This window comes from Podarcis melisellensis (genome assembly GCF_964234715.1).
Source record: "Podarcis melisellensis genome assembly, chromosome: 5".
NCBI lineage: Eukaryota > Metazoa > Chordata > Lepidosauria > Squamata > Lacertidae > Podarcis > Podarcis melisellensis.
Window position 1 is genome coordinate 34,346,270 of NC_138537.1, and position 12,929 is coordinate 34,359,198.

The following is a 12,929-nucleotide window of genomic DNA, read 5'->3' on the forward strand; positions in this document are numbered from 1 at the left end:
CATCAATGCACACATATCTAAATATATGAACCATGTGTCTGAAATAGTATGGGAGAGCAATCCTGAAGCCATTTTGACTCTCCCAATGGCCTCAAATATTCCTCTGCAGTAAGGGAGGCAAATGGGGAAAGCCTTTCCATTGTCTTTTTACTTGCAAATCCTGTCTTAAGAGCATATTTGTGTATGAATAGGGCAAGCCTGTGACCTGGACTCAGGAACTAAAGCATTAACCATTACAAAAGAATAGCTAGCCTGCCCAGGTAATGCAATCAGTGACCATGATCCTGGCAGACAGGATTTCTGATGTAGACTGCCTCCTTCTGTGATGTATGTATGATTTTTTTTGGGGGAGGTGGTCTTGGGTTACAGGGTGGACAATTTTAAATGTCTATGTATGGGCTTGTGCACCATTGTTCAGGGTTCTCCTCCCCCCTGCGTGTGGGGACCCTGTTGCAACAGCTCCTTTAATAAAGATCAGGCTTACTAGCTGCTTTGCTTCTCAATATAACCTGGTTGGCCTCTGTTTTCTCCTACTGATAGGGAACCCACTTAGGGACTCTATGTGGGCTCTGGAATACCCCATAAGGCAGGGATGCCCAAACATTTTTCAAAGAGCATTTTACCCCAGATCATATACTGTCACAGGGGCTGGATTAAATTGACCAACAGGCCGGATTAGGCCCCCAAAACAGACTTTGGACATGGCTGCCATAATGAAAGGGAACAGTTTTTCTTATAACACTTTCAAATGGTGATAGGTGCATAGGAATACAATACGCTATTTCATACTTGGTCAAACCACTGGTCCATCTATCCCAGCATTGTTTAAACTGATCAGCAGTGGCTGTCTAGGGTTTCAGAGACAGGGACATATCGAGCCCTATCTGGAGATGCAAGGGACTGAACCTGGGACATTCTGCATTCAGAACAGATGCTTTACCACTGAGCTTTCCAATATAAAGGTATTTTAGATGGGCAAGTGAAGCAAAATCCATGCTGTGCTATGAATGACGAGAGTGTGTGTTTGCATTCTTTCTCCTTGCCTTTTATCACTGGCCAGAGACACCGTCTAAAATCATCACAAAAGAGCAATGGTATTTATTTACCAATAAATTACTGCTTTCCTTCCGATTGTGCCCTTAAGGGTTGTACAAGGACCTGGAAAATCTGTGATCTCTCTTAATATTTCAGTCCTATTAAACTCCTTTGGTCTTATTCTTTGTCGGGCAGAGAATTCAGAAATCCCATTCAGAAAACCTAAAAGCATCCAATTCCAATTCTAGTCATTCTTGAATGAGTGATCACTTTCCTTAGAGTAAATCCTATTGAACACATGGTGTCTGCTTTTAAAGAAACACGCAAAGGGATCGTGCTGCACTGCTCATTTCCCTGTGGCCTACTCTGAAGGTCCTTCTTGCTTTTGCAATGTGTGAGCCGCTGCAGCACAAATTTTTCGTGCAGCGCATGGGCAATAGAGGAAGTCTAGCACAGTGAAGGAGAGCAATGCTCCAACAAAGGATTGCTGGTACAAGGAGAAGCCACAGCAGGAAATCCTCTGATGTGGCCTGGGCCTTTTAACACCTTTGTGTCACCAAAAAGGCATCACTACATTGAAATTTTCCCCTTTTGCAAAAGGGAACATAAAAATATCCCTTAAAACTTAAAAAAGAAGAAGTGTAAAATCTTAATAGTCTGAAGGGCACAATGGTGGTGAAGGTGCAGCGATGGGGAGGGAAATATATAGAGTCACTTAAGATCAAACTAGCTGTGATGCAAACAGCATCATTTAAAAGCATGTCCACTATTTTGTTTTAATAGTAATACATGTTGTTTAAAAAGATGCTTGGCATTTGATGTTAACATTTATGTATCATTTCCCCCCTTTGTTTTTCAAGTTTCAATAGATAAATGTTCTGTAGAGTAAATAAATGTTCTGTAGAACGTGGGCACAAAATTATTCTCTCTCTCTCTCTCTCTCTCTCTCTCTCTCTCTCTCTCTCTCTCTCTCTCTCCCTCTCCCTCTCCCCCTCTCCCTCTCCCTCTCCCTCCTCCCCACACACTGTCAGGTGGTGCTTTTTAAAAAAATCTGCTGTCCTTGCCACAGTGAAAAGACACTTTTCAGATATCACTAAGAAAGGTTTAGAGGCAGGCCTTTTATGTTCATCGGCTGTGTTCTTGTGCAATGGCAACACAAAGAGCTGACATAAGTGATTCTTCTTCTTTTTGCTGCTATTCTTACTTGCAAATCTTTTCAGGCAGAACAAGAAAAAACGAGCTGAAGGAGCTCTCATTAAAGCCCTCAATACGCACTCCTTTCTGTTGCTCCCTTAGCACAGCGCATACCATGCAAACTTACCTGGGAATTAACAAGGCGTATTGTGGTTTTCTGCCCTACATCAGCCTGGTACCCTCTGGTAGGGGCTCCATTAAACCGCAGCACTGCATCGTGGTGATCTGAAAGCAGCGAGGAGGAAATATAAATGGAAAGGCACCTGATCGAGCAAAAGCCCCGAAGTCTCAAAAGTTTCTGTTTCGAGCTCTGGAACCCAACTGTGCCACCGCTTCAGAAGAAGACAGTGAGGAGCGTTAGCCTTACTACAATCAAACTCTCCACTGTGAATGTGAAAACTTTCCATCAGCCCTGCCACATCCCAATTAGCTCCTGAAACTCTTATGCCATTTGAAAGAAATCCACTGTTAACAGAGAACTGTGAACTCAAAATTTCAGGAAAGGCGGACATGTGAAAGCTGTGAAAGGGGGCACCAGCTGTTTCACGTCCATTTCCAAAGGAAGGAGAGAGCTCTCAAGCTGATGTCTGGCAGCCATTTTGGAGTGGAAGCGGCTTAAGAGTTTTGGAGTGGATGAGACACTGAGGCTTAACACAGACAGAGGTAATATTGGTTGTGGGTACTGAAAAAGCGGGAGCAGGTACTGAGTCTGTTTTGGACAGGCTTAGTTTATATTTTATGATTTTCTTTTACACTGTCTATCACCACTGGGGATCCCTATTGGACAAGTGAATAATTGTATTTAAAATCATTCAAGCTGAGTTCAGAATGTTGCATGTACATTATCTCAACCATCCTTACAACAACCCTGTAGGATAGATCAGTATTATTATCTCCAAATTACAGATGGGGATGTCCGCAGAAGCTGAAATACTGTAAGGCAGGGGTAACAAACATAATCCTTTCCAGATGCCTCCAATCAGCCCAGCTGGTATGGCCAATGGTCAGGGATAACATATGGAGAGCGTCATGTTAGCTACCCTTGTTCTAAGCTCTCCTTGTGACTTCATGGCTGAAGTGAGATTACAATGCAAGGTTTAGACCAGGCTAGTGGCGTAGCGTGGGGGGTGCAGAGGGGGCCGGCCGCACCAGGCACAACATCTGGGGGTCAGGGTTAGGGGGCGCAAATCCACGGGTTAGGGGGCACAAATCCACGGGTTAGGGGGCGCAAATTACTTGCCTTGCCCCGGGTGCTGACAACCCACGCTACGCCACTGGACCAGGCATCCCCAACCTGCGGCCCTCCAGATGTTTTGGCCTACAACTCCCATGATCCCTAGCTAACAGGACCAGTGGTCAGGGATGATGGGAATTATAGTCCAAAACACCTGGAGGGCTGAAGTTTGGGGATGCCTGGTTTAGACTTAGGCCTGCAATATTACACCTGCTCTAGAGCTAGACTTGAGCTAGCCCAAGGTTTTAAATTGTCCAGTAGCACCTTAGAGACCAACTAAGCTGGTTCTGGGTATATGCTTTTGTGTGCATGCATACTTCTTCAGATTATATTCAAAATTAAATGTTTTTCCAGCCCCGTAACACTGAACTCCCCCCGCCCCAAGTCAAAGATTTCAAACTGTATTTTGTTGCTTAATAAATGGCAGAGGAATAATGCAAACCTATTTCTTCCCCCAAATGAGATGACTTCATGGATCCTGCAGAGGACACAACTGCACACCGGCCCATCTGCCCCACTTCCATGCTGATGTTCTTCCTTGGCAGGTAGGTCTCCCATTCTGATGTATTGAAGGGCCCATCTGATGTGGTGATCATCCCAAAGTTCAGTTGATTCCGGAGCTGGCACAACACTTTTTGGGGGCTGGATTTAGCAGCATACTTTGGCCCACTGTACTTCACACGGTATTTGTTCATATGCAAATAATTCTTCCTCACCTTTTGCAGTCTAGCGTTGAGGTTTCTGGACAAACTGTCCTTGTTCCACACTTTGATGGGACTTGGCAATTTCACAGGTTTTATGACTAACTTACTTCTTGCTGGCACTGCAGTGACGGCAACATGAACTTGAGATGTGTTGGTGGGCAAATGGAGCTTGCCTGTGCCATTGACGGATTCATCCTGGACAGTTTCTTGTCTTAGGCTATTCCACCTCCACAGCCTCAACGGTCCATGATTGGCTTGGTCTTCTGTCTTAAACGAAACATAAAATCCTCTCCGCGATTCCTTCCACAAACAAATGGTCAGAACCAAAATAAATGCCAGGAGCACGTATATCCATTTTCTAACAAAGTTGACATGAACCATAATGTACGATGCATCGGGTTAGGAAGACCAACTTCAGGTTGGAAGTTGTACCTTAAAAAAAAGCATTAAAAATGCATTTTAAAAACAGGATGGGGGAAGGAAATAATTCAAGGTGTGTAATCATTTGAAATCACCAAAATAAACAGCCCGTTACACAGTGTCCCTCTTGTTCCAGGTCTTTGGCTAATATTTAAACAATCTTTGGCCTTTTAAACTGTGGGGAATATATTTTTGTTTGTTATTATGGTGTGTATTTTTGTGCTTTTATATTGTAAACTGCCCTGTGATCTTCGGATGAACGGTGGCAAATAAATTTAATTAACAACAACAAAGATGACAACAACTCAACCTTCCTCCCTCAAAACTTGAAAATTCCTACAAGTCTTGAATAACCACTTAATAAAGTTTTCTTGTTTTACAAATCAAAGCACATGTATAACTCACATTTCAATAACCTTTTTCCTTCTGTGCTGACATAATAATCAAAACCAGTGTTGTATTATGATGGCCATGGGCCATAGGTCAGGGCCTTTTTAGCCTGATCTATTGATCCAGCACTTGGTCAAAATGGCCTCAATTTCAGTCACCAGAAAAGAAAAAAAATAATGTGCAAAGTCAAGCAATGATATTCTCAACTGTTGTGCAACTTTTCTGCACACTGCATGAAGCTGGCAGGTCACCAGTGGCCCACAGACCAGACTGAGAACCTCTGCTTGCAACACAACCTCAGCTAAGAGAAAGATGCTTTTCCAAAAGTGGTTCCCATATGGACGTTGCTACCTTTATGTGACCCTATTAGCACAGCTCTTAATGGAGCTACACTTTCTTGCTCTTCATACACAGGAAGCAGAGAATCCTCCAGCACACCTGAGACACTAAGCAGAACCTTAGCCAAACCTAAGACCCATCAATATGAGGGGGATTGGGAACAGTCAGATCTGTAGCTGGGCCTGGGATCAGCTAGGCTCAGGTGGCTGAAATCCCCAATCTCAGTGTTAAGTTCCTTCATACTGGTTTGGCTGAGGCCAAAAGGGTAGGGTAGGGGAAAACGTACCCTTGTTTGAAACTCCTTTTAACTCAGTCATGTGACCTAGCAACCCAGTAGAAGTTATAGCAGCAAAAAGGAAGGTGTGTAAGTCAAATTCTATTTTAAGGGCTTGATTTCCCTCTGCCAGGCTTCGGCCAGCTCGGCTAGCAGTAACCTTCTCCTGAAAGGAGTAGGTGTACTGTATTTTTCGCCCTACAGGACGCACCGGCCCATAGGATGCACTTATTTTTTTGGGGGGGGGGGAATAAAATTATTTCCCCCCAAGCCCCAAAGAGCAAAGAAGGGGCTTTTTCCACTTTTTGAAGGGGAAAAAGTGCGTCCTATAGGGCGAAAAATACGGTAATTACACCAGCATAATTTACCCTGGCATAAATTACGCTGTTTTCCCATAGTTTGGATTGCTCTGCCCCCCTCCAATACATCTCCCTCTAATGTGAGATTTCTGCACCCTGTATTCATCTGGAACTTGTACATCTTAAGAGCTACAGCAGGTGCTATTGCTGGAAACGGTGTGATAATTTCTCTTCGCTCATAAGTGCCAACTCTCTGGGGTCCTGGGTGTCTGAGCACCCACAAAATTCCTCATGAAGGGACCGGGCACCCACAAATTTCAGTGCCAGGGACATGCATGCTGCATGGCAGCCACGGTTGTGGGGCCAAGCTGGCACTCCTGTCCTTGCTGTAGCCATCATGTCTGCTATGGACTATTTCAGGCGTCCTCAACCTCGGCCCTCCAGATGTTTTTGGCCTACAACTCCCATGATCCCTAGCTAGCAGGAACAGTGGACAAGGATGGTGGGAATTGTAGTCTCAAAACTACAAACTACACTCGATGCAGGGACATTCCACAACAGCACCAGCAATCTCTTAGAAGGGGTCCTTGATTTAATACAGTTTCAAGCAATACTTTTTATATCTAAGGACCAAACTACAAGTGATGTTAACACTGTGATTGGCAACTTTGTTGTTGGTCTTTAAAAATAAAAGACCAAAAAATAAAATAAAATCCCTGTGTCGGGGTGGTGGTGAATGTCATCAAGACCACAGCATGCTTGGAAGGGAACATTATACATATTAAATATGTATTCTGTAGTTGACCTCCTTTGTAATTTTTTTTTAAAAAATCTTTAAGATAATATTTTAGTTCTCTGTTATGTTGCTTTGACTGTATACTCTATACAGTGGTACCTCGGGTTACATACGCTTCAGGTTACAGACTCCACTAACCCAGAAATAGTACCTTGGGTTAAGAACTTTGATTCAGGATGAGAACAGAAATTGTCCTTCGGTGCAGCGGAAGCAGGAGGCCCCATTAGCTAAAGTGGTACCTCAGGTTAAGAACAGTTTCAGGTTAAAAATGGACCTCCGGAACGAATTAAGTACTTAACCCGAGGTACCATTGTATTTGACTTTCTTCAGAATGTTTTATTTATGTTTTATTGATTTAATAAGCTGTAAACCGCTTTGAGATTTTTCTTAAAAATATAGAGCTGTATAGTATAGAAATTAATTAATAAAATTATGCCTTCCTTCTCCAGCCACAATCTCTGGAAGGAGAGATTGTGAGACAACGCAAGAAGCATGAACCCGAGACTGACATCCAAGGAGGAGAGCATGGAAGGGAAAGAGAAATTCACCATTGTGCTCATTTCATTTATAAGCTGCCTTACTATGCTTAAGGTGGCTAACATCAGAACTAAAATTAAGGGGAAACAAGGAGTGTGAGTGGACAATGAAACACAAACCAAGTAAGGAAGAACAGGGCACAGAAGCAAGAGAAAAACAGCAAGAGAAAAACTCTGCACACTGCACAAAAATCAGCCTGTGATGCCCCAGGGGTCTCTTGTGAGGCTCTGTCCTACACAAGTCACCAGACCAGTCACCCAGTTGGTCCCATAGATCCAGATTTCCCTTAATGACAGATAGATAGCAGTGGGCCTCTCCCTCTCTATGTTTAACTGTGTATATCAATAAAAGGCACGCGGGGTGAGGCATGCTATCTATGCAGTTGTGTATATCAATACAGGGCACGTGCAGTCCAGTAGGCTGTTCCTAGAATCCACACAGAGCAGAACAGCTTCATTAACTGATGAATATTAAACATTATTTACTTATTTATTTTTTTAAAAAGAACTAAAGAACAATAAGTAGTTTTACTACCCCAGCCTGGCGTACGCAACTCTCCTCTTTGATTGCTACCCAAACTGTTACCCCTAGGTGTTCATGGTTTTTTCCCTCCCTCATCTTTGTTCCCGATACCAGGCTTAGACATGGTTTTTTATTGTGAAAATCTTTTGTAAGTTTCTTTCAAAGGCCACTCGGGGTTATAAAGCAGGATAAAAGGACTCCTGACCATTAGGTCTAGTCGTGGCCGACTCTGGGGTTGCGGCGCTCATCTCGCTTTATTGGCTGAGGGAGCCGGCGTACAGCTTCTGGGTCATGTGGCCAGCATGACTAAGCCGCTTCTGGCGAACCAGAGCAGGGCACGGAAACACTGTTTACCTTCCCGCCGGAGTTTATCTACTTGCCACCTGTTTATCTACTTGCACTTTGTGCTTTTGAACTGCTAGGTTGGCAGGAGCAGGGACCGAGCAACAGGAGCTCACCCCGTCGTGGGGATTCGAACCGCCAACCTTCTGATCAGCAAGCCCTAGGCTCTGTGGTTTAACCCACAGTGCCACCCGCATCCCTATAAAGCAGGATAGAAGTATCCAAAACATACACATAAAATCGCCTTCCTTCTCACTCCGTCTCAACACCTCCTCCAACTCCCTCAACTGCCACTCTCAACACTCTACAACCTGTCATTCACAGTGACTTCACACAGCACTGTCAATCAACCTGCTGCAGTGCAATTCACGTCCCAAGAAACTTGCATGGGCTTGGGCTGCAGCTGCACAGAGGGAGGGAGGGAGTGGAAATGTCTAGCTATAGCGAATGTCTGCTTGGTGATGGGATGTTCCTGGCAGGAATGACTCCTCTTGCTGGCTATGGCAAGCAAGTCCTTCAGAAGCTCTCCAGGGGGAGGAATCATTCCACCTTCAAGACTGGCAGAGTGAAGACAACTCCTCAAACCCCAAATCTGACAACTGGGAATGGCAACTCCAAACAAGGAACCAATAATGAAAAAGACAAGAAAATGAAGACAACAAACAGGGCAAACAGTCTGGGACATGTAGGTCGCCAGCAGAAGCCCTAAGCCACCAATCGCACTCCAGGTGGAAAATAGACAGTGAAGCAGAAGTGGGAGAGATGCCCTTCATCCCTATAGTACAATAGAAACTCACAGGAAGCAGAAATTTCCATTTTTGCCAAACAGGGATGGAGGACATTCCTACTAGGGTTATAACAAAGCAGGCTCCTTCAGACCTGTGTGGGCTCCTTCACCTACTGTGACAGAAGCTCCAGAGAACTTTCCTACAAAAGGCTGCATCAGTCGATAAAAATGAGTCTATTTGATAGGGCTAACCAAAGTATGAGGAGAGACGCATGTGGCAGCCGTACAAATATCCACAATCAGAAAACTACTCTTGCGTGCTCAAGAAAGGGGTCACCTGGAGGAGACTGCACAAATCACTGCTGCCTACTTTGCTCTAACTTTGCCTGTGGCTGCCAAGAGCCCCATCTTCAGCCTTGGCTATCCAGTCATTCATCCCAAGAGGGAAGTCTGCAATCTCCATTGTGGCCAAGTGGTTTGTGTGTGCAGACCAAGGACAAATAGGCAAAAGCTGGAAGTAGAAACCCTGAGTTCCAGACTGCTGCTTTCCTCTGGCAGCTGGGTTGGCAAAGCCAATATGATTTAAGGCATCACCAAGAGGCAGCTTCTAGCAGTATACCCACATACTCCAGCTCTTGCTGTGGAGATGCATGCAAGCCTCTACTTCAAATGGGATGCTGGTTGCGTAAGAGAGATTGGCATTAATGCGCATGCACCTTATCTGTGGGCAGTTCCTCATCTGGTGTGGAGTTACCCACAACCACAAGCCTATTAATATATGAAAAGCACGACCATTTTTCCCTTTCCTGTCTCATGAATTATCATATCCTTTTGGTGAGATTGTATAACATAGAGATCTCCTTGCTCTGAACTGCTTTTTCAAATGTTAGTATTCTTGCTTGCCAGATTTGAAAATTTAGAATTTGTATTTACATCAAATATATCAAGGCAGCGTACAGCATATAAAATTCAATAAAACCAGTCTGTAAATATCTAGGAAACATAATTTTAAACATCATTAGACACTGGTTGGTTGCAAGAAAACAAAATCATATCGTGAAGGCCTGTCTAAACAGTTTTCAGAAGATGTCTGAAAAAAGGCAGGGTTGGTTGCTGCTGAACCTCCACAAACAGTGAGTTCCACAGGACAGGGACTGATACATTAAAGGGTCAGTCCTTTGTAAATGCAGCTGAATCCCACCTCATCAGAGGATCTCAGATATCAAGGTATCAAATATGAGATCATTTGAGGCAGATAACATCAGTAACCAAAACAGATACAGTCATACCTTGGTTCTGGAACTTAATCCATTCCGGAAGTCCGTTCAACTCCTGAAACCATTCAAAAACCAAGGTGCGGCTTCCGATTGGCTGCAGAAGCTTCCTGCACTCAAGCAGAAGCCATGTCAGATGTTCGGCTTCCAAAAAACGTTTGAAAACCAGAACACTTACTTCTGGGTTTTCGGCGTTCGAGATTTGTTCGACAACTAAGCCATTTGAGAACCAAGGTGTGACTGTATTCACTGTTTGAGTCACTTCCCTTGCTTTTCCAGGATGATGACAGCCATTTTAAAAATTGCAACTGTTTATAAGAAGCTGTGGAAAAGGTGATTTCATAAACCACCAAGAAAGCCTGAAGGCAAGGTTATGGCAACCTCAGTGAGATCATAGGAAATCTACAACAGGGACAGACAGTGCTTATACCCTCTTCATTAAAAAAAGCTGGCAGTACACAGAAATTCTCCTTCAAGGGTGGTTTTTAAACTTTTTGGATAGATCAGAAGAAAACATTAGAACTGAAAACATCACATGCATGCAGAAACCAAAAAAGGAGAAGACAACTCCCCTGGGAACTGCACATACATCAACTCCACCGGCTCATCTGACATGAAAAGGCACATCATTTAACCAAAAAGAGTCCCATAAATTAGTATTACTTTTGCATAAACTTCCATGGACAAGAGCTTTGCTGGTGTGGCAGTTTTGCTGCATTTTTGCTCTGAATGCAAATATGCTGTCATCCCACTCTTTGCACGGATATGTACTTAAAACGTTCATAACCAAAAGGAGTAAGCAGGCATACAGTGTCTGTGTATTGATGAAGGCCCATCATGAGCCATCAACTTACGACTATCTAGCTCTTAAAGTAACAACTGGAAATTCTTAGAAACCAGTCGGGGACAAATAGAAGAAGACACCTCTACTCCAGTATGGATTCCCTTTAACACATACATAGCCCAACAAGACAACAAGAAGAATCCACCAACAGGATATGAATCAATCTGGCTAACCTGTCCCAAAAATCCACCCCTTCACACACATAAACCAATCTCACTACAGCCAACCAAAGACAGGGGGTGGGCTGGTTAGGGGGACTCCCTGGTCCTGAATGGGGTAATAGTGCCCCTGAAGGACCAGGTGCACAGCCTGGGAGTCATTTTGGACTCACAGCTGTTCATGGAGGCTCAGGTCAATTCTGTGTCCAGGGCAGCTGTTTACCAGCTCCATCTGATACGCAGGCTGAGACCCTACCTGCCCGTGGACTGCCTCACCAGATTGGTGCATGCTCTAGTTATCTCCCGCTTGGACTACTGCAATGCGCCCTACGTGGGGCTACGTTTGAAGGTAACTTGGAAACTGCAATTAATCCAGAATGCAGCAGCCAGACTGGTAACTAGGAGCGGCCGCCGGGACCATATACTGTAACACAGGTCCTGAGAGACCTGCATTGGCTCCCAGTTTGTTTCTGAGTACAATTCAAAGTGTTGGTGCTGACCTTTAAAGCCCTAAACGGCCTCGGTCCAGTATACCTGAAGGAGCGTCTCCACCCCCATCATTCTGCCCAAGCACTGAGGTCCAGTGCCGAGGGCCTTCTGGCAGTTCCATTGCTGCGAGAAGTGAGGTTACAGGGAACCAGGCAGAGGGCCTTCTCGGTAGTGGTGCCTGCCCTATGGAACGCCCTCCCACCAGATGTCAAAGAGAAAAACAACTACCAGACTTTTAGAAGACATTTGAAGGCAGCCCTGTTTAGGGAAGCTTTTAATATTTGATGAATTATTGTATTTTAATGTTCTGCTGGAAGCTGCCCAGAGTGGCTAGGGAAACCCAGCCAGATAAATAAATAATAATAATAATAATACCAAGCACACCCTAGGCTACCCCAACCTCTCTCGCCACCAAGGAAATACAACAAGCAAATAGTAAGAGAACCCATACAAGTGATGCCGACACAAAAACACACACATATACTAAGTAAAAGAATAGAAGCATTACTACCCCTCCCCCTATTTTCTTCTCAACCTAATATTGCATGCAACACTGTTGCCTCACAACAAATGAAACTGATTCGTAGAAAACACAACTTGAAAAAAAGACAACGCACGCATTTTTGTAAACTAAGAAATCTTTAATAAAAATAAATAAATAAACCAGTCAGGCCTTCAATTCCATATGGCACAAAACCATTTTTAATTTTTTTTTGTGATCATTGTTTAGCTCAAAACTGCAGTGCATCTGTCTAGCTGGATGAGCCGCCATAAAGATCCTTATAGTTTCTAGCCAAAGACTAGTGAATGCAAGCTAGCTATGCAAGCTTACAGAAAAAGAGATATGAAGGTATGAGACATAAAAAAGCATTGAAATAGTTAATTTTCAATGTCGTATCTGCACTTTATGTAGAGGGGAAGCCTCATAAGGAATGTAATAGAACATGGTGCGAACAGTTCTTTTGCCCTCAAATGCAGAAGATTTTATTCAATGTAAAATTGGCTAAAATCCAAGAGAGTCATCTCATAATTTAACATTGCAGTTTCTCTCTACGACTGGCATCAGCAGATGTCTGACCTGTAACTTTAATGCTGTTTCTCCTCTGTTTTCCACTAAGGATATGACAGCACATTTAAAGTTATTATCATAATCATGGAGCTGTGGGAGAAAATAAGATCTGAAACACGACAGTCCAGATTATTTGTGCATTTCAGCTACAAAACATTTAAAACAGAATACTTGATCAACCAAAAGTCCTAGATAACCAGATTAAGTCCTCCTGTTTCAGGCAGTCCTTTTACAGATAGGTAGCCGTGTTGGTCTGCCATAGTCGAAACAAAAAAAATTCCT

General features: G+C 43.8%; 1 protein-coding gene across 7 annotated transcripts in view; it reads right to left on the reverse strand.

Moving 5' to 3' along the window:
• ST6GAL1 (ST6 beta-galactoside alpha-2,6-sialyltransferase 1) overlaps positions 1-12,929 on the reverse strand; it is a 106,878-nt gene that overhangs the window by 15,367 nt on the left and 78,582 nt on the right. For 6 of the 7 annotated variants that reach the window (XM_081910504.1, XM_081910503.1, XM_081910501.1 and 3 more), the window contains exons 3-4: positions 3,906-4,599; positions 2,357-2,454 (exon numbers count right to left, since the gene is read on the reverse strand). In XM_081910504.1, coding sequence (XP_081766630.1) covers positions 2,357-2,454; positions 3,906-4,548 — 741 coding nt within the window. In that variant the 5' untranslated portion in view covers positions 4,549-4,599. Of the gene's footprint in view, positions 1-2,356; positions 2,455-3,905; positions 4,600-8,318; positions 8,400-12,929 lie in introns of those variants that run through there. The other variant, XM_081910505.1, reaches the window with a different exon arrangement.